The 19,918-nt window shown below is 38.3% G+C and overlaps 1 protein-coding gene across 3 annotated transcripts; it reads right to left on the bottom strand.

The window, feature by feature from the left end:
- Positions 1-2,822: 2,822 nt before the first annotated feature.
- TLR4 (toll like receptor 4) lies at positions 2,823-16,086 on the bottom strand. 3 transcript variants are annotated; one of them, XM_017872713.1, is made up of 4 exons: positions 15,692-16,086; positions 11,992-12,131; positions 11,573-11,739; positions 2,823-7,895 (listed from the first exon to the last, which is right to left on the bottom strand). In XM_017872713.1, the coding sequence occupies exons 3-4, from the start codon at positions 11,710-11,712 to the stop codon at positions 5,624-5,626; spliced, it is 2,412 nt and encodes an 803-aa protein (XP_017728202.1). In that variant the 5' UTR covers positions 11,713-11,739; positions 11,992-12,131; positions 15,692-16,086; the 3' UTR covers positions 2,823-5,623. The 3 variants fall into 3 exon arrangements, with proteins under 3 accessions (XP_017728202.1, XP_017728201.1, XP_017728203.1); XM_017872712.1 differs by lacking the exon at positions 11,992-12,131 and having other exon boundaries at positions 15,692-16,076; XM_017872714.1 differs by lacking the exons at positions 11,992-12,131; positions 15,692-16,086 and having other exon boundaries at positions 11,542-11,621.
- Between the last annotated feature and the right edge of the window lie 3,832 nt (positions 16,087-19,918).

The raw sequence follows: 19,918 nt of genomic DNA, 5'->3' as shown, positions 1-19,918 counted from the left end.
AATTATGTTACGGAAAGAATGCAGCCCCAAGAACCAGGCCAACCCAAGTTCATATCCTGATTCTGCTCCTTCCGATTGAACAATTCAGTCCTTTCATCTCAGTTTCTTCATCTGTGGAACGGCAAAGCTACAAATACCTGCATCAGAAGGTCATTTTAACAATTAAATGAAGTAAGCTAAAATGGTACCAGGCATGCACTAAAGGCTTAGCAACTTAAAAAAAAAAAAATACAGAAGGTGTGGCAAATGTTATCGTGATTAATATAAGCTGTGTGACCTATGGCAAGTTACTCCTCCTCTCTGGGCATCTCTTTTCTCATTTCTAAAATGAGAAGAGTAGCCTTTAACTCACGAGGTAGCAGTAACAATCAGATGATCATGCATGGTGCTCAATATCGTTGGTTCCTTTTGATGAACCATTTACTCCACAGATTTTACTTTGAGTTGAAAAGTTCGGTGATCTCCATAGGGGCAGCCAGAGTGTGTGATCTTATTCCAACCATCTGGGGAAAGTCCTAAGCTTTTGGAACTTCCCCCATAACCTCTGTGTTTAATCACAAGTCTGTGATGCCCATCAGGAAGTCAGACCAACTATAGACATGATAGAGCAAGCCTAGTGTTGTTCAAAGAAAGGCCACCATCTAGTGGGCCTGATTTGTTCACTGTTAAAAAATCTTTAATCACATAGCTCTTTGATTTACTTTTCCTGGCTCTTACAGTTGTAATATAAATAAAAACAAGTAATAATAATAATACTTCTCTTTGTTTAATATCAGTCAAAATTATAATGGTGAGATAGGAAGTTTTATGCATTTTGTAAGAGTAGGGTGCTCTCGGCATAGAACAGTATTTAGAAGCCCTGCCTCTGCAGTGAAGTGGACTTAGAACCTAATCTCAGTGCTGCCACCAATGAGCAGGTGACAGTGGACACATGATAGAATGGCTCCCAGACTCAAACTCCTCATTTGTAAATTGGAAATACTTTAGTATCTTTCGAATTCATTGATGTGACAAACTAAATGAGATAGCACAAATAAAGCCCCTGTGTAAAACAATCGATCAATTAAATGTAACTATTGTAACTATCAACATTATCATTTTAACCAAGTGAGGTCTACCGACAAGGTATTATTACCTCCATTTCGTGTATTAAGACCTGAGCCTCAAAGCACTTCAGTGACTTTCCCACAATCACACAAGTAAATGGAGAACTGGCTTAGACTTTGGTTTTCACTCTCCCAGGGAGTTCATTGTCACATACTGTGTGAGTTCATTTAAGCCTCTCCAGGAGCCTGCTGATACTTTCTGAAAAGTTTATAGAGTCCGGAAGAAGACTGGGGTCTGACAATCTCATGAGTCGAGACCGAATCAGAAAGAAATGCTTAATTTTACTTACAGTCTCTTCTGTGGTTCCACAGCCTGGAAAAGCAGCAATTACTTTAGTGCTGTTACCGAGAAGACCTCCCAGTGCTTCTCCTAGTGCCCTCTTTATAAAGTCTTAGAGGAGTACTCACCCATAAGGACAGTGTCCCTGTATTGAACATAATACATGATTTTCAATCCTTAGAGAAACGTTACAAAGTCATATTTCTATTCTCATTTTACATTTGAGCTAAGTAGACTCAGAGAAGTGGAGCCAAGGCACACAGTTGATAAGTAGTGAATCTGAGTTATGACTTTCTCCAAAAGCCACACTACCCAAAACACCAGAAAAGTGGAAAGCACTGTGTTAACGCTCATTCTCAGTGTCTTTCTCTCCTCTTTTTGTTCTATGTCCAGATTTTCTACTTATTATTGATTCGCCCTATTGTTCACGTATCCCTTGTTTGAAGCTCCTTCAAGTCCTTTATGGAAAGATAGGGTTATACACGAATCATTTGGTGTGTATAACATATATGCATAAGTATTGGCCTAATGATTCATGGCTTCAGTTGAGAAACCCTTGACTAGTGTCAACCACACAGAAAACTGCAGGAGTTTCACTTCCTGTTTTGCCAACTTTAAGCATGAAGCAATTGGGTGTGGAAGAAAGCAAGTGTCCTTGAGTGACCTGGAGGCCCAGGCTCAGATTTTGTCACTTTCCTACTCTGTGGCCTATTGACAAATTTACTTCATCGAACTTCAGCTTTCCCATCAACAAAATGGAAAAAGTAATTATTGATTTGCTACCTCACTCAGCTAATGAGATATTTAAATATGGTTATAGTTTTGTGAATACGTTTCAAGTTGTAAGAGATCACACAAATTTAAGGCATTATAATTGGCATTAATTTTTGCTTATTCTACCCTTCATCCCTCTTAAATCCAGAGGATTTAAAGAGCTACAAAAAGGCTGTCTGAGGCCTGACTTTACTCTTTCTTCTCCTTCTGTTCTATGCATATAATTTCTTTCCCTTCTTGTCCACCTCACCTGCCATTTCTAGAATTTCCATCTGGGAAAGGGAACTGACAGGAAGAAGGCCAATGTCGGCCTTGGATATTTCAGCCTTGAAATACTCCAAGTTGTATGTTGATCTTCCTTCTCAGAGCCTTGTACATTTGCTTGAATAAATACATTTATGCAGAATTCGTATTCAAATACAAATAGAACCACACTTACATGTAGCATGGATATACACAAAATCACACATTTTCAAGCATACTAAGAAACTGATGCATACATCTATAGACAAACAATCATGTATGTATGTTAGTTCCTCACTTATCCACAGTTTCACTTTCCCAGGTTTCGTGGTCAGTTATGGTCTGAAAATAGGTGAGTACACTACGGTAAGATATTTTGAGAGAGACAGCGAGAAAGAAACATATCACATTCACATAACTTTTATTACAATATATTATTGTAACTATTCAATTTTATTATTAGTTGTTGTTAATCTCTTACTGTGCCTAATTCAGAAAATGAACTTTATCTTAGATATTTATGTATAGGAAAACATATTGCATATATGAGGTTTGGTTCCATCTGGGGTCTCAGAGACCCACTTGGGGTCTAATAACATACCCACCAAGCATAAGAGATAAGAGGAGACTGCTGTACAAGCACAAGAGTAGAGAACCCATCTCAAACAGCCATAGACATCCACTTCAAATGGATGTATTCTTCAAGAAATACAATCACACTCTCTACTATACAGATATGATCATGCAGACACACACTTTCAAATACACACAGCCCTGATAGGGATACACAGGGAGATGTGCACAAAGGCACACATCTACTTTCACTAGTACATGAGACATAGAAACACACCCAGGGATGCTCAATCACTCTAGACCTGCTCAAACCAAACACACTCTGAAACACTCAGTAACAAACACTTCTGAGTGTGGTCATATTTCCAGTTTTGACAACTGAATTTTGTTGTTTTTGCTTTTTTATAGCTTCATTCACATATAATTGATATTATAAAACTGCGTATATTTAATGTATACAATTTGATGAGTTTAGACATAGTTTTACATACCTGTGAAACCATCACCACAATCAAGGTAATAAATATATCCATCACCTCCAAAAGCTTCTTTGTGTATATATATATATGGTAAGAACACTTAACATGAGATCTAACCTCTTAACAAAATGTTAAGTGCATAATACAGTATTGTTCATTATAGGAACTCTGCTATACAGCTGATCTTTAGGGCTAATTCATCTTGCATACTATAATTTTATACCAATTAGACAACTCCCTATTTCTTCATTTCTCCCTTCCTCCTTTTCCCTAGGAACCACTGTCCTATTCTCGCTTCTATGAGTTTGACTATTTTAGAACCTCATGTAAGTGAAATCAGGCAGTATTTGTCTTTCTGCTACTTGCTTATTTTACATAGCATAATGGCCTCCAGGTTTATTCATGTTGTCATAAATGGTAGGATTCCTCCTTTTTTAGGCTGAATAATATCCCATTGTATATGTATGCACGTTTTCTTTGTCCATTTATTTTTCAATGGAAATTTGGGTTGTTTCCATAACTTTGGAAACAGTGATTGTGAACAGTGCTGCAATGAACATGGGAGTGTAAATATTTTCTTGAAATTCTGATTTCAATTATTTTGGGTATATATATACAGAAGTGAGATTGCTGGATCATATAGTAGTTCTATTTTAATTTTGAGAAAACTCCATACTGTTTTTCACAATGGCTACACCATTTTCCACTCCCTCCAACAGTGTAGAAGGGTTCCAATTTCTCCATATCCTTGATGACACTTCATTTTTTTTTTTATAGTAGCCACTCTACCTGGTATAAGGTGATATCTCATTGTGGTTTTTATTTTCATTTCCCTGATGACATCCTCATTGTCCTTTTCTTGAATGTTCTGTTTCTGGGGAGGCTGGATGAACATTATTTTCTGGGAACCTTCTTTATACGAATCCCATTAATTCCAGACATATTGTTTTCTCAATGATAACATCCACTCTTCCCAAAATGTAGTCAGGGAGCATTGCCCAACAGGAAATAGCAATGTATACTCCCTGCCTTGAATCCCTTCACAAGTAGTTCTCCTGGCAGTGAAGAGGGTACACAGGAGGGATCCCAGCCCTCTATGTCTCTCTGCAGAGATTCAGAGATCCATCAAACATCACTTGTTCTGAAAAAACAAAATAGACTTCTGCTGCAACTCATTTCATGAGGTCACCCCAGGTTTATCAGTCCATGTTTCTGGAATCAAGAAAAAGTGACCTCCTGAGGTCATTCCACTTCCTTCCTGCCTCTAGCCCAAATTGTCCATGATAAGAACAGGAAACAGAAAATTTCTTCCCCTGTTTAAAAAAGTGCCCCCTTTAAACAAATTATTTCAATGCTGCTTTCAGACAGTCATAACTTAGTAGGCAATAACTTTGCAACGACATCGAGTGACAAAGTGACAGAATGTACTTTACATACTTCCTTGAAAAATAGTGGTTAAATAAATGTGGATATTTGAAGCAGGTCTCGAACAACCTTATTTATGATATTGGCTTATAGGCAAGACATAAAAAAATGAAAACTTGATATATAAAAATAAAAATATATCAGGGGTGATTAGTGAAAAAATAGAACATGCTCGAGAATGACCAGGATGGTTGTGGGCATGTGTTAACCAGGTTTCCTTAGGAATTAGCCACTAGACCTTAACCTCTGTAAGGAAACTGACTTAAAATTGAAGGGGCATCTTGCCTCAGGAGCCCACTGAAGTCATCAAGTAGAATTTAAATTGTATTCAATCAAAAAGGAAAAAGTGAATACCCAGTTCAGTCAAAACTACCAAAATGGTTTTATGATGGCTATAACATAATACATAATATAATTTCCATTCAAAAGACTCAGGAGAAGAACAATGTCTCTTTCTGCTTTCTCTGTCTTTATTCAACGTGATGAGGTAAGAGTTGAAATGACTTTCTCTGTCATAGGTTCCTTGGCTGAGTTGGTTGAAATACCCACCTGGAAGGCTCTGTATTTTAATCTAGCATGTATTCCCTCTGCACTGGAAGCTCCTTGAGATTAGCAACCCTGCATATCTTGTGCACCATGGAATGACTCACCCTTAGCATAAGGCCTGGCATGTGGCAGCATTTAATACTTATTAACTGAATGAATGTTGGGCCCAGCTGGGCAAGAAATGCCTCAGGAGTTTTTTATTTTTCCTCTTCAGATAGTTGTGGCTTCTTGCTAATTGCATCTTGTACCCACTGTTCTTCTGGATTCCACGATCTGCCATCCAGCAGGGCTTTTCTGAGTCGTCTCCAGAAGATGTGCTGCCCCAGGACACTGTCCTCCCACTCCAGGTAAGTGTTCCTGCTGAGAAGGCGGTACAGCTCCACCTGCTGCCTGAGCAGGGTCTTCTCCACCTTCTGCAGGACAATGAAGATTATGCCTGCACGACTGCTCAGAAACTGCCAGGTCTGAGCAATCTCATATTCAAAGATACACCAGCGGCTCTGGATGAAGTGCTGGGACACCACAACAATCACCTTTCGGCTTTTATGGAAACCTTCATGGATGATGTTTGCAGCAATGGCCACACCGGGAATAAAGTCTCTGTAGTGAAGGCAGAGCTTAAAGGGAGGCACCCCTTCTTCTAAATTCTTTACTAGCTCATTCCTTACCCAGTCCTCATCCTGGCTTGAGTAGATAACAAAGGCATCATAGATGTTTTCACCTCTACCATACTTTATGCAGCCAGCAAGAAGCATCAGGTGAAAATAGAACTTATAGACCAGAACTGCTACAACAGATACCACAAGCACACTGAACACAGACACACCAATGATGGTCTTATTCATCTGACAGGTAATATTCAAACTCAGCACCGGCATGCCCTGTTTATCTGAAGGTGTTGCACATTCCATTCGTTCAACGTCCACCAAGAGCTGCCTCTGGTCCTTGATCCACTTCAGGAAACTCTGGTGTTCACAAGTACAAGCAAAGCCATTCTGAGTAAGATTTAAGTAAGCTAGACTACTTGGAAAATGCTGTAGTTCCTGGTTTTTGGAAGTCATTATGTGATTGAGACTGTAATCAAGAACCTGGAGGGAGCGCAGACACTTATAAGGAAACGTATCCAATGAAAAGAAGTTGTTGTGGCTCATATTTAGTACCCGAAGCTTGTTGAGTGTGTCAAATGCTGTTGGAGACAACTGCTCCAGTTGACACTGAGAGAGGTCCAGGAAGGTCAAGTTTTTCAGATCTGTGAAGATATCTGGAAGGAAGTTTTCCTGGAAAGAATTGCCAGCCATTTTCAAGATTTTGAGACTGAGCAAGCCATCGAAGATGCCATTGAAAGCAACTCTGGTGTGAGTATGAGAAATGTCAAGGTAAATGAGGTTTCTGAGTGATAGGAATACCGAAAACTCACTCATCTGTTTCAAATTGGAATGCTGGAAATCCAGATGTTCTAGTTGTTCTAAGCCCAAAAAGTTTGAACCCATGGTAATAACATCATTGAAGCTCAGATCTAAATACTTTAGGCTGGTTGTCCCAAAATCATTTTGAGAACAGCAACCTTTGAAACTCAAGCCATTTCTACTGAGATCTAGAAACTCAAGGCTTGGTAGATCAACTTCTGAAAAAGCATTCCCACCTTTGTTGGCAGTGAAAGTAAGCCTTTTGAGAGATTCGAGTTCCAATGTGGGAAACTGTTCAAATTTACAGTTAACTAATTCTAAATGTTGCCATCTGAAATTATGAGAAAAGTCTTCTACCCTTTTAATAGTCACACTCACCAGGGAAAATGAAGAAACATTTGCCAAACAATTAAATAAGTCAATAATATTATTGAGGTAGTAGTCTAAGTATGCTAATCGGAATTCTTCAATGGTCAAATTGCACAATCCCTCCAGAGCAGATTTGTCAAACTCTTCCAAGTTTCTTTCATTTCTAAATTCTCCCAGAACCAAACGATGGACTTCTAAACCAGCCAGACCTTGAATACAAGTTTTCATTACATTTAAACCATCAAAATTACTTCTCAAAGTCAGCTTATGAAGCCTAATTTCTTTAAATGCACCTGGTTGGATAAAGTTTATAGGGTTCAGGGACAGGTCTAAAGAGAGATTGGGTAGGGGCATTTGATGTAGAACCTGCAAGTCTTTGCAATAAATACTTTGAATCTTGTTACTGGAAAGGTCCAAGTGCTCTAGATTGGTCAGATTAGAAAAATACTTAGGTAATTTGAAAGACTGGATAAGATTGTGAGCCACATTAAGTTCTTTCAAAGTTTTGAGATGTCCAATGGGGAAGTTCTCTAAAGATGCTAGATTTGTCTCCACAGCCACCAGCTTCTGTAAACTTGATAGTCCAGAAAAGGCTCCCAGGGCTAAACTCTGGATGGGGTTTCCTGTCAATATTAAGGTGGAGAGGTGGCTTAGACTCTGATATGCCCCATCTTCAATTGTCTGGATTTCACACCTACAGGAATAAAAATACATTGATTATATAACATTTCTGCTGAATAAGAACCTAAAATAGAATATTAATCCTAGTCATCCAGTTCTTCATACGGAATGTGATGGGTAATATGATTGTGCATAGGCAAAGACATCAAGCAGGACAGATGATGATGGCATGAGCAAATAAGAAGCCCCACAGATTGAGTATTATCATACTGGCTGTAATGATAGGCTCTTTTTTGTCATGTTAGGCATACATGATAAGCAGAGGAGAAAATCCATAAGAAGGAAATCATTTAAACATGAATAATTGACATATATAAAGATTGTGCAGTTGATAAAGCATGTAATCGCCTTGGATCAAGTTTAGCCATTTTCTGTCACACAAAATTGTGATTATACATCTGATTGGTACAGATAATATGGATAGTTGTTAGTTGTTAGCCAAGATAAATGACTGGTAAATGTCAATTTGAGAGATATGAAAAATTACACATAAGTGTCACAGATACTCTTAATGTTTATGAAAAGTGCATACATGATAGCTCGATACTTGAAAGTTGTTGTTATCAGAGGTAAATGCTTGTAACCTGTGATAGGAGTGAGTTTTGTGAAAAACAGTGAAAATCATGTGCTATAAGAGTTCACATCCAGAGAACTGTTGTGGACCAAGAGAATCAAAGTAGGCTTCTCTGAGAACACTTAAGTTGAAAATTGAAAGATGAGTAGAAGTTAACGATAAAAGGAGGTGAAGTGAACAGCAAACACAAAAGCCCCAAGGTTGACAGCAAAAAATGACACACAGAGTAATCATGACAAATAGCTTCCATGGTTGGAGTACAGAGATGAAATTGGAGTGTACAATATGGAGTTGTGGAGAAAGAAGATTTCCAATTAGGCAGAGGTTTACCACTCGGAGGAAGGGTTTTGAATTTTATCCCAAGAGAAATGAAAGCCATCCTACATACAATGTTCAGAGACATGTCCTAGAGATAGGGCTTTGATGCAGCCAGCAAACAGCGAGCCATCATGATAAATGATAAATTCCTTTATCATTGCAGGTGCTTGTCAGTTACAACGTACAAATAAGTTCTTTCTTAATCCAGTATGAATTATATTTACAATATTCCCCACCCATTTTAGCTTCTTAAGGAGTTTCCTAGATAATAAAAGCATTGTGGTCCAATCTTTTGTTATTTATTGGTAACTAGATAAAGGATAGGCAGTATACTAGAAAGAACACTGGAAGAGTGGACAGAAGAGCTTGGGTTTGGTGTTTCTGCAGTTCTCTCCTACTGGGTGATCTTAAATACCTCTTTTCCTCTCTAGGTTTTAGTTACCACATTTATAAATCAAACAGCTGAACTTGATTATTTTTGAAGTTCTCTCTTTCAATTATATGATTTTTACAGCCCATCATTCTATCTCTGCATTGCTGTATACACCAGGCAAGAATTAAAGGGTCTTGCTGTATCTCTATATCATTACATTGGTGATAGTCACTTTAGAGAAGTAGAGTATTAAGACAAAGAGAACAATTAAGTTGGATTCTGGAGATGTGAACTTAAATCTTTGGTCTGTGGCTAACAAGCAATGATAATGTATATAAGTCACTTAAATTATTCAAGCTTCAGCTTCTTCATCTATAAAAAGAAACATACATATATATTATGGATTTCTATAGGGGGAAGAAGGCTGCCTGGTCTATCACAAAGCATTCTTGCAAGACTAGTTGAGTTACTGTATGTGAACACTGTATGAAAAGGCAAAGGATGTCTATTGTGCTATTATTTGTGCTTGCCCTAATTCAGAATCTCCTATGGGCTAGCCAGAAGGGAAGCTGGCCTCTCTATAAGCACAGATTTAAGGTTTCTGGGGCAAGTTTCTTGGGTATCGAGTGGATTGAAGATGAATTACATAATAGACATTGTTTGGTGAAAAACTACTTGTTTGGAAAAAAAAAAAAAGCGGGGGAGAGGTGGTCTACCTTAATAGAGTATGTGACAAAATTTTCACGCAGAAAACTGAAATTTAGAACATAATGGCATAGATTCAGCTGGTAGCCATTATCCTAAGCAAATAAACAAAGGAACAGAAGGCCAAATACCATGGGTTCTCACTTTATAAGTAGGAGCTAAACATGGGGTACACACGGACTTAAAGATGGCAAAAATAGACCCTGGGGATTACTAGAGAGGGGATAGAGAGAAAGCAGCAAGGGTTGAAAAACTAACTATTGGGTACTATGCTCAGTACCTGAGCGATGGTATCAATTGTACCCTACACCTCAGTATTACACAATATAACCATGTAAACCCCTGATTCAAAAATAAAAGTTGAAATTATTTAAAAAAACGAATGAAATTCTGTAATAATAATACTTTATGCTTACAAAATATACTTTATAAAAATTTAAATATATACAGCGTATTAATATTTATTATCACATTTAATCCAGCAAGATAAGTTGCATCATTTCCATTGATCAGACATGAAAACTAAGACTAAGGGAGATGAAGTAATATGCCTAAGGTTACATGGTTATAAATGCTGGGGGTAAACTTGGCTCCAGTCTTCTGACCCCAACAGGGCTCTATGCACTATACCACTGCCTTTGAATTGTTCCATTACCGCTTTGTTTTATCCTACCTCTATCCAAGTTAGGGCATAATAGGTCATATGCTCACTCTTCTACAGAAATGTCTGCTCTAAAAAGGATTTTCATATTGTGACCTTAGTCTTTATCAATAATTTCTACAACAAAAAATATGTAAAATGTTTTGAAATGTTTTACAAACCACTGCAGAGAACATTATCCATTATCTAGTCTGATTTGCAAACAAGGCCCCGATGATGAAAACCCTTTTAGAATTTGGTTCCCTTAAAATATCATGATGACAGTTTCACCTGCCACAACAAACGATATACTTCCCTGCATCAGAAAAGAAAATCTTAGCCACTATTCCCTGCCCACAGCAGATGTCTTCCTTTAATCTTGACATCTTTCTCCTTGGATTACTTGACTTTTCCTAATTCCCTATCCTCTGCCCTACTTTTAATATTCTAGACATTGTTTGAATCTTATGCAGTTCATGAAATCTTTCTTGACTACCCGCCACAGAGAAGTCCCTCTTCTGAAAAATACAATTTGGTACCTTTAGTTTAGACACAGTTTATCACCTACTGCTATATATTGTTTATTTATATCAGCTTCAAGATCCAAAGAATCATAATTAAAATGTGTTGAATATATGCTATGTACCCAGGACCATACCCAGGACTTTAAGGTATTAACTCTTTCAAGAAGATATGCCTCCTTAACAACAGGGGCTGTGTGTTATATATCAATATATACCTGTCTTCTTGCAGAGTGTACAACATATAGCAAGTAGTCAATAAATAGCCACTTATGAAAGAATTTAAGCTAATTTTCTCTCCTGTCTTAAAAGAAAACCTAAAAATTAGAATTTCCTTTAGAAGCTGTCTCAGCCAACTGCCTATTTCACAGATGAGAAAATTGAGACCTGAAGAATAGAGGTAGCATGGTCAAGGTTATACAGTTAATAAGACATCTGTTGTATGAATGAATAAGTGAGTGCAGATGAGACTCCACCAAGCAAGCTTTCCACTCCAATAATGAAATGATAGGACAATGAACATCTCACCTTGTGCAGTATGTAAAAGTGCGTTCATTACCTGGATAAATCCAGCACCTGCAGTTCTGGAAAACGGAAGAAGCTATAGCTGCCTAAATGCCTCAGGGGATTAAAGCTCAGGTCCAGGTTCTTGGTTGAGAAGGGGATGTTGTCGGGGATTTTGTAGAAATTCAGCTCCATGCATTGATAAGTAATGTTAGGAACCACCTGCAATGATTACACATGAAATGAAGGGTCTTGACTGCATGGTCTCCCAACTCCCCTCTCCTAGACAAGAGATGGTGCGGGGGCGGGGAGGCTCTTTTTGTGCAAGCACAAAATTCAGTCGACCTTTTATCATCCATCTGTCCTTTCTTCCATCCATCTATCCATCCATCCATTCGCTCAATTCATACTTATAAAATGTCTTAATCTAAATTAGAAAGTAAAGAGCAAATACTATGTGCTCAGCATTCTAACCTCTGTGATAAAATGGCAGCATTTAGCAAGAAGCAATGGAATCAGGGGGTGAAGGGCTGAGGCTCCGGAGTCTGAAAGCTCTGGGTTTTCTGAAAGCTCTGGGTTTCATGCCAGCAATTCCGTGTGGTTTAGGGCAAAGTCTTTTAAAATAAAACAAAACAAAACAAACAAAAGAGAAACTTCAGTGAGCCTCATTTTATCAGATGTAAAATGTAGGTATTAAGATATCCAATATCGTGCTTGCTGCAGTAGCACATATACTAAAATTGGAAGGATACAAAAAAGATTAGCATGGCCCCTGCACAAGGATCACACACAAATCCATGACACATTCCTTATTTTCATGATCTATGCAGCAAATCACCATGGCACACATTTACCTATGTAACAAACCTGAATGCTCTGCACATGTGCCACTGAACTTAAAATAAAAGTTGGAAATACAAAAACTAAATAAAATATCCAGTATCATTCTAAATACCCCCCATCATCAGGGAGACTGTCTGGCAGTCAAGATGTCCAGAACTTCCTTAGTCATGGCCTGGATTTTGACAGCTGCATTATTTTTCTTGGCTCATTGACCCTTGTTGTAGAAATAGGGGGAAATCTTTAGAGTGCATGGATTCCCATGGTGGAACCTAGTAAATAAGGTCAAGCGCTTTATGCTGTCTTCGTTCTTACGCTGCTTTCTAGCCTACTTTCCCACATTTTTTGTAAGCCTAATTCTCTAACGTTCCCATCGAATTTCTGAACGTTCTCATTTTCTCTGACAAAATTCCTTGCAGAAGCCAGCTAATTGTAGATTTCTGTTGTTTGAAACCAATAGAATCTGTTTGAAGGATTAAATGAGATAAGGTGTTTGAAGAGCTTATTTAAAAGCCCACTGCAGTATAAGTGATCAATAGATGTTAACATTAATTATTATTATCTATTATTAATCCCTTACCATATGCCAGCATAGCTCTTGTTTGTTGTATACTTTCACTTAATCTTTAAATAAGCATTTTAAAGATGAGGAAAATGGAAAATCATAGAGATGAAGTAATATGCGCAAATTCAGAGTTCAAACACGCAGATCTTCATTTGTATTCTGCTTAAATGTTACAAGCCATGGAGCCTCAAAGACAGTACTGCCTAATAGAAACAGAGCCAGGCACTCTTTCTTTGCCCTCTTTTATTCCCTTTCACAGGATGCACCACCATCTAACATTATGTTGTCTATGTGATTGTTCCCATCGGATTGTTCATCTCCTGTACTCCATTGCAAGTTTCAATGGGTTTGCCCACTGCTTTGTCTCCAGCACTCAGAATGGTGTCTGGCAAATGGTTGATGCTCAATAAATATTTGCTGAATCAATAACTGATTGAATAACTGATTAAATGAAGGTTTACTTAAGTCCACATTGTAGACATTTTCTGTCAAGCGCTGTGGGCATTACAAAGAAAAATACGATGTGGCTCCAGACTTCAATGGACTCACAGTCTAGAGAAAGAGTTTAGATAGGAGCAAAGCTAATACTGTCTCAAGGGGCCATAAAATAGGCTTAGAAAATTTGTCCTGTGGTTCAGAGAAAGCAGAGATCAAGTCCGTATTCAAGAAAGGCTTCCCAGAAAAGGAAGATTTTAAAGTGGGTCTCGGAAGATGAGTAAGGTTTAGATACGTGGAAAGGGGAAGAAAAAACATGTCGTAAGGAGAGGACAACATGAGCATGGAAAGAGTGGAAAACAAACTTAGATTAGCTGGTGAGTGGTAGGAGTAGTGAAACCTAAGTAAGAGGGCAAGCCAGATCAGGAGGGCCTCAGACTTTGTCCTGCAGCAATTATTTCAATCATTTATCACATATAAATTTAGCGGCTACTGTGTGCTGGCCACTGGAAATATAGTGGTCCTTACCAATTCCATTACAAAGGAAGAGAGAGAAAATAAACAAACAAAAATATAAAATGTTGTGCTCCGGAAAAAAAAATTAAGCAATAAAAGGAAATTTGAGGCAAATAAGTGACGCTGGAGAGCTCTACATGGGGCAATCAAGGAAGACTGCCCTGAGGAGGGGACATTTAAGCAGAAATCTGAATGGAGTGATTAAACCATGAAAATGACCAGGGCTGCACTGACCAATATGGTAGTCACTTGCCATACACAGTTATTAAACATAAGAAACGTGAATAGTCTAAATTGAGATGCATGGTAAATGTAAAATATATACTAAATTCCAGATTTAGTACCAAACAAGGAATGTAAAATATCAGTAATAGGTAAATATATATTAAAAATTTAAACATTATTTTAAATATGCTAAGTTAAATAAAAATATTAAATTCACTTGTTTCTTTTTTTAATGAGGCTACTAAAAACTTTAAAAGTACATATGTGGTTCACATAATATTGCCATTGGATAGCACTGATCTAGCATTCTAGGTAGAAGAAATAGCCAGTGCAAAGGCCCTGTGGTAGAAACCTGTCCTAATGGCAATGGAGAGTTATCAAAAGTTTTTAAGGAGATAATTTGTTAGATCAAAGCTTAAGGAAAAATAATAACAACAAATGCAAATACATAACAAACAAGAACGTGTAGAATGAATTAAAGGAAGAAGACTGGAATCAGGAAAGCAGTCACTGTGTAAGAGTCAATGCCAGGGGAAATGAGGGCCTGCCGTACAGTGGCAAGAAGGGGATGGGCAGGTATGGACAGGCTTCAGGGACTTACAGGAAATCGTACATGGGGAAAAGAAGAAGTCAAGGTTGGCTGTGGTTTTATCTCACAGTGAGCCTAATTAGAAAATCTAGCTCCACTAACCTAACAGCAGAGGGATACAGAGAAGAAGATAAGGAGGAGGACTACAGGCAGGGAATTGAGGGAAGGGATGGCTTTGAGATAATGAATTACTCTTTGCTAAATATTACTTGATTTTCTCCCATATCTTCAACTTCAGGACTGCAGCTGGCTTTGCCTCTCTTGAGTTTCTGACCCTACCTCACTGTAAATCATTTTCTTTTTCTAAAGCAACTCTGAAGTCTGTGCAGGGGAAAACAAAAGAGATCCATCATGAATAAGATTACCAACCAGTTGATTGGTATTTCACCAAGAAACAAACTGTTGCAATAGCTTATATTACACATATTTCCCTCTTGCTTTTTTCTTCTCTCTCTCCTTTCCTTTTTCATTCTCTTATTTTTTTCATCCTCTGGACTAAACTATATGACTGCATACAGAAGTCTGACACCCACTTAGAAAGTTCTTTCTGTAGAGACACACACAAAAAAGCCATCTTCTTCCTGAGATTGAAAGGAGCAGGGTAACTGCTTGAAGCTGAGTGTAAAGACCACCGGTGGAAAGAAATGACACTGAAGCAATCTGTTTATTCTCTGGTGAAGAAGGTATTATAATCCTCTTATAGATGCGAAAACTAGTCTCAGACAGGTTTGATAATTTTTTCACACAGCCACAAGGTAGCAGAGCAGGGACCTTACGCAGATCTACGTAATCTAATGCCCCTGTTGGCACTCAAAATCTCCAAATGGAACAAACCCCCATTGGCTGCCTTTAGTGCCCTTTAACAACGAATTATTTGATCTCTGTGGCTTCTTGAGTCTTTAAGGTAATTTAACTCTTTTTTGCAAAAATAAACCGGGGCACACAGTGAGGAGTTCTGGGCAGAAGTGAGGGAGAGTTCAGAGGCGCTGACTCCAGCCACATACCTCCACGCAGGGCTCCCAGCTTTCTGGTCTCACGCAGGAGAGGAAGGCCATGGCTGGGATCAGGGTCCCAGCCAGGCGCAAGGCAGATGTCATCCTGGCATCATCCTCACTGCTTCTGTGAGCGACAGTGGCCCTGTAAACGCGTGGCTCGCTATCACCGTTTCACCGGGCAGTTTCTGAGGCACTCTGGTGTCTTCTCTTCCTCAAGCCGGTGCCCCACAGCAATTGGTATATTCAAAGCAGTTCTGGGCTAAAGGGTGAGAGGAAGTGAAAGTTGCAACCTTAGCATTCTGGACTTCTGTTTGTCTAATAGTTATCTCTTTTGTCACAGGAGAGGAAGTTAGAAGGAGAAGAAGAAAACGCCTGCAGACCAGTGGCTAAAGAAACAGCAAGAGGAAGCTAGTTGGCTTTTATCCCAGGAAGTCATCTGACCTCTGTCTGGGCTTGGCAAATTTAGGAAAACCATCAGATGCTGTTAAAATAGCCCTTGTAACTCTCTAGAATGATGGTGATTTTCCAATTTTGTTTCAGCTGTGGAAACACTATTTGTATTAGTTTGCTGGGGCTGCCATAATGAATTACCACAGACTGGGTGGCTTAAACCACAGAGATTTATTTTCTCACAATTCTAGAGGCTTCCAGTCTGAACTCAAGATGTCAACAACTGTGTCTAAATTCTAATCTCCCCTTCTTATAAGGACACCAGTTATATTGGATGAGGGCCCACCATAATGACCTCATTCTATCTACATACCTCTTTCAAGGTTCTCTCTCCATATACGGTCATAATCTGAGGTAGGGGGTTTAGGACCTCGATATATAAGCTTTTGCAAGGATGCAATTTGGTCCACCTCTTCTTGTGAAGAAACTCACATACAAAACTGAAAATAAAGCTCCAGTGAAACACAGTTTGAAAAGTACAAGAAGATTGGTAAAAATCTGGGACTTCAGAATTGAATATACTGAAGTTCAGATCTCAGCTGGGTGACTCATGGCCTCAAGGCATTGGTCAAGTCACGTAAACTACTAAGTTTTACTTTCTTTCTTTTTTTTCCCCCATTTTCCTTATTATGGTAAAATCACGTAACATAACATGACATGACATAACATAACATAACATGTATTACCTTGACCATTTGTATGCGTACAATTCTGTGGCATTAATTACGTTCATATTTTTGTACAATCAACACTATTCATTAAGCAATAACTCCCCATTTCTCCTTTCCCTAGCCCCTGGAAACTATGCACTGCTTTTTGTCTCTATAATTTTGACTACTCTAGGTATCTCTTAGAATTGGAATCATACAGTATGTGTCTTTTTGTAACTGGTTTATTTCACTTTGCATAATGTCTTCAAGGTTCATTTCCGTGTAGTATAGATCAAAGCATCCTTCTTTTTAAAGCTGAACAATATTCCATTCTATGTACATACCACATTTTGCTTATCCATTTGTCTGTTCATGGACACTTGCATTGTTGCCACACATTAGCTATTATGAATAATGCTGCCATGAACATGGTTGTACATGAACATGGTTTAACATGGTTAAAATATCTCTTAAAGTCCCTGCTTTCAGTTCTTCTGAATATGTACTCAGAAGTTAGATTGCTGGATCATATGGTAAATCTATTTTTAATTTTTTGCACAACCACTATACGATTCTCCACAGCATCTGTACCATTTTACATTCCCACAAATGGTGTACAAGTGTTCTCATTTTTTCACATCTTCACCAACACTTATTATTACTTTCTGATCTGTAAAATGTGGTAATCATTTTTAATCACAGCAGAAGCTCGCATTTATAAAATGTATTAAAATGAAGATATGCGATGGTAGTCAAATTATACAAACCTACCAACCTTTAGTTTTCTGATCTTTAAAATGGAGATAATCACATGTGTCTTGAATTACTGAATGAAACTAACTTACATAAAATGCCTAGTCTAGAGCATCGTCATTACATTCCATAAATGAGAGCTATGATGAGGACTGAAAATGTGGATAGAAAGAGGATGATAATATGTATCTCAAAGGATTGTCATGGGATTAAATGAACTGGCATTTGTAAAGCTTTTAGGACAGTGTCTGGAAAGTAGCAAGTGCAATGTAAGTTTCTGTTCAATAAGAACATGATTTAAAATGGAAATATTATGGGTACTTTTGTCCTAGATAGTTCTACTGTAACATCCTCCAAGCACTTGCAATCCAACATGTCAAAAACCAAGCTGTGAGGGACCATTCTGTGGTGGACTCAGCACAAACTCTTGTAGACTCCATCAACATACCAGTAGAGGTAAGATAAAAACAACCTCCATGTCAAAGCTTTGCTCTAAGGATTGAGACTATTAATGTAAAGATTTTAGAGCAGTGCCTGACACAGAATAAAGTTTATTTCCCTGGAAAGTTAATGGTGTTTCACTTTGACATAGTCATTCAAGGTGGAAATCTCTTTAACTTTATTTCCCTTACTTCCTCATTTCTCATGCTAGACATGTATTAACTCAGTTTTCTTCTTTTCTGTGTTCTTGATGTTCTGGCATCTGGGAAGAGACTGCACCTACCAGGGCTAGTTAGTTCTTAAAAAATAGCAAAATATTTGCCCTGGAGCATGCCTTTCTTATGTACGCTAACCAATCTAGAGCCCTTACTCTGAACCACCTCCTCTACCTGGCTCTTACATCCAAGTAGACACCATTATTCAGCCCTAACCATCAAGGTCCAGGTACCAGACAACTAGAGACAGACCCTATACCCCAGAGCCCACTGAGGTTGTTCAAACTAGCCAGTCCTATCCCTGCTTACCCTGCCTTGCCTTGCCTTTTCTGCAGTAACAACAATAAAAGCTTGTGCCTATAATTTCCTCTTGCTCCCTCTGCCTCCTGGCGGTCTCTGGTGCTACTCATGTGGCCCTGCATGGTATGGCATGCCCCCACTTCTTAGGAACTGTAAACAACAAACTATATTTCCAGTGGCATCATCTTCTGATCTGTTATTTTCACCATAGCTGAATAATGAAACCTACGTTTTAAAAAATGTTCCGACATGTTCTAGAAATTGTAAAACAATTCCAAAATGTCAGTCGCCATTTCTACTAGCATTACTATTGAACGTATCCCACAGCCAGGACTAGCGCAATATACTGTTAAGAAGCCTCCCCAAGTCTAGATTCACCTCTTTCAATGTATCAGCTCTTCCAATTGATTTCCCATCCTGCAGTTAAAAACATCTTTCTAAAATAGAAATACGATTACCTCATGTCATGCTAATAATTATTTCAGGCTGGGTATTGCCTAGATAAAATTTCCTGACCTACCCCATCACATATACATGTACAGAAACACTCCACTCCCATTCTTAAATGGGAAACAAATATGTGTGTCATTTCAAGGCATACATAACTAGACCCCATTACTAGGACACAGTGCTTAAGTGAATAGAGTAATACAAGTGTGTAATAGACAAATGCTCTTTCTTCCCATCATTTGGAGAGGAAACTGTTTGATAGTCAAGATTAGGAACTAAGGAAAAGGGCCCAGAGAAGTCCTTACAACTATGTTTTCTGAGATGTTAATACATGTATTTTATAGAAGTCTTCCTGGAAATTTTTCCTATGTGTGACTGGAGAATCCCTGGTAGTGACTTGTAAAGAGGTTTCCTTTTCATGGGAAATGAATGGGATTAACACCTAATCATTTACCGACCTTAATCAAAGATATCTAGGTTCTGTGTTGCTCCTCCAGAAGGCAGACTATGTGTCAAATACAAATTAGAAACTGTAAGCCTCTTGGTTATCAGATCTTACTTGCTTATGCTGATGGACTTACCGATGCAGTATTATAATGAGGTAAGACCGTGGTGTTTAGTTACCATTATGGGCCTATTTTTCTTTTTTTTACTTTTATTTTCCATTCAGAAGTACATGTGGAGGATGAGCAGGTTTGTTACATAGGTAAACATGTGTCATGGGGATTTGTTGTACGTAATTAATCACATCTTAAGCACAGTGGTAGAGTTTTGGCCAGAGGCACAAGAAGCCACTTGATCACCTACATCCTTCATGCAGAGCCAGTTCAACTCACAACCCATAATCAGTCAGTCAACGGAGGAATCTCATGTTTGCCAGGGACCTAGAAGAAGTGTTTGCTATTATTTGGCAGGTAATGCATATGATGTAAGAAATATGCACAAAACTGACAAGTGTTAGACTAAGCTACTTGCTG

The sequence above is a fragment of the Rhinopithecus bieti genome, unplaced genomic scaffold (assembly GCF_001698545.2).
Source record: "Rhinopithecus bieti isolate Rb0 unplaced genomic scaffold, ASM169854v2 scaffold_7605, whole genome shotgun sequence".
NCBI lineage: Eukaryota > Metazoa > Chordata > Mammalia > Primates > Cercopithecidae > Rhinopithecus > Rhinopithecus bieti.
The sequence above is the reverse complement of the archived record's forward strand: the minus strand, read 5'-3'. Positions and strand labels throughout refer to the sequence as shown.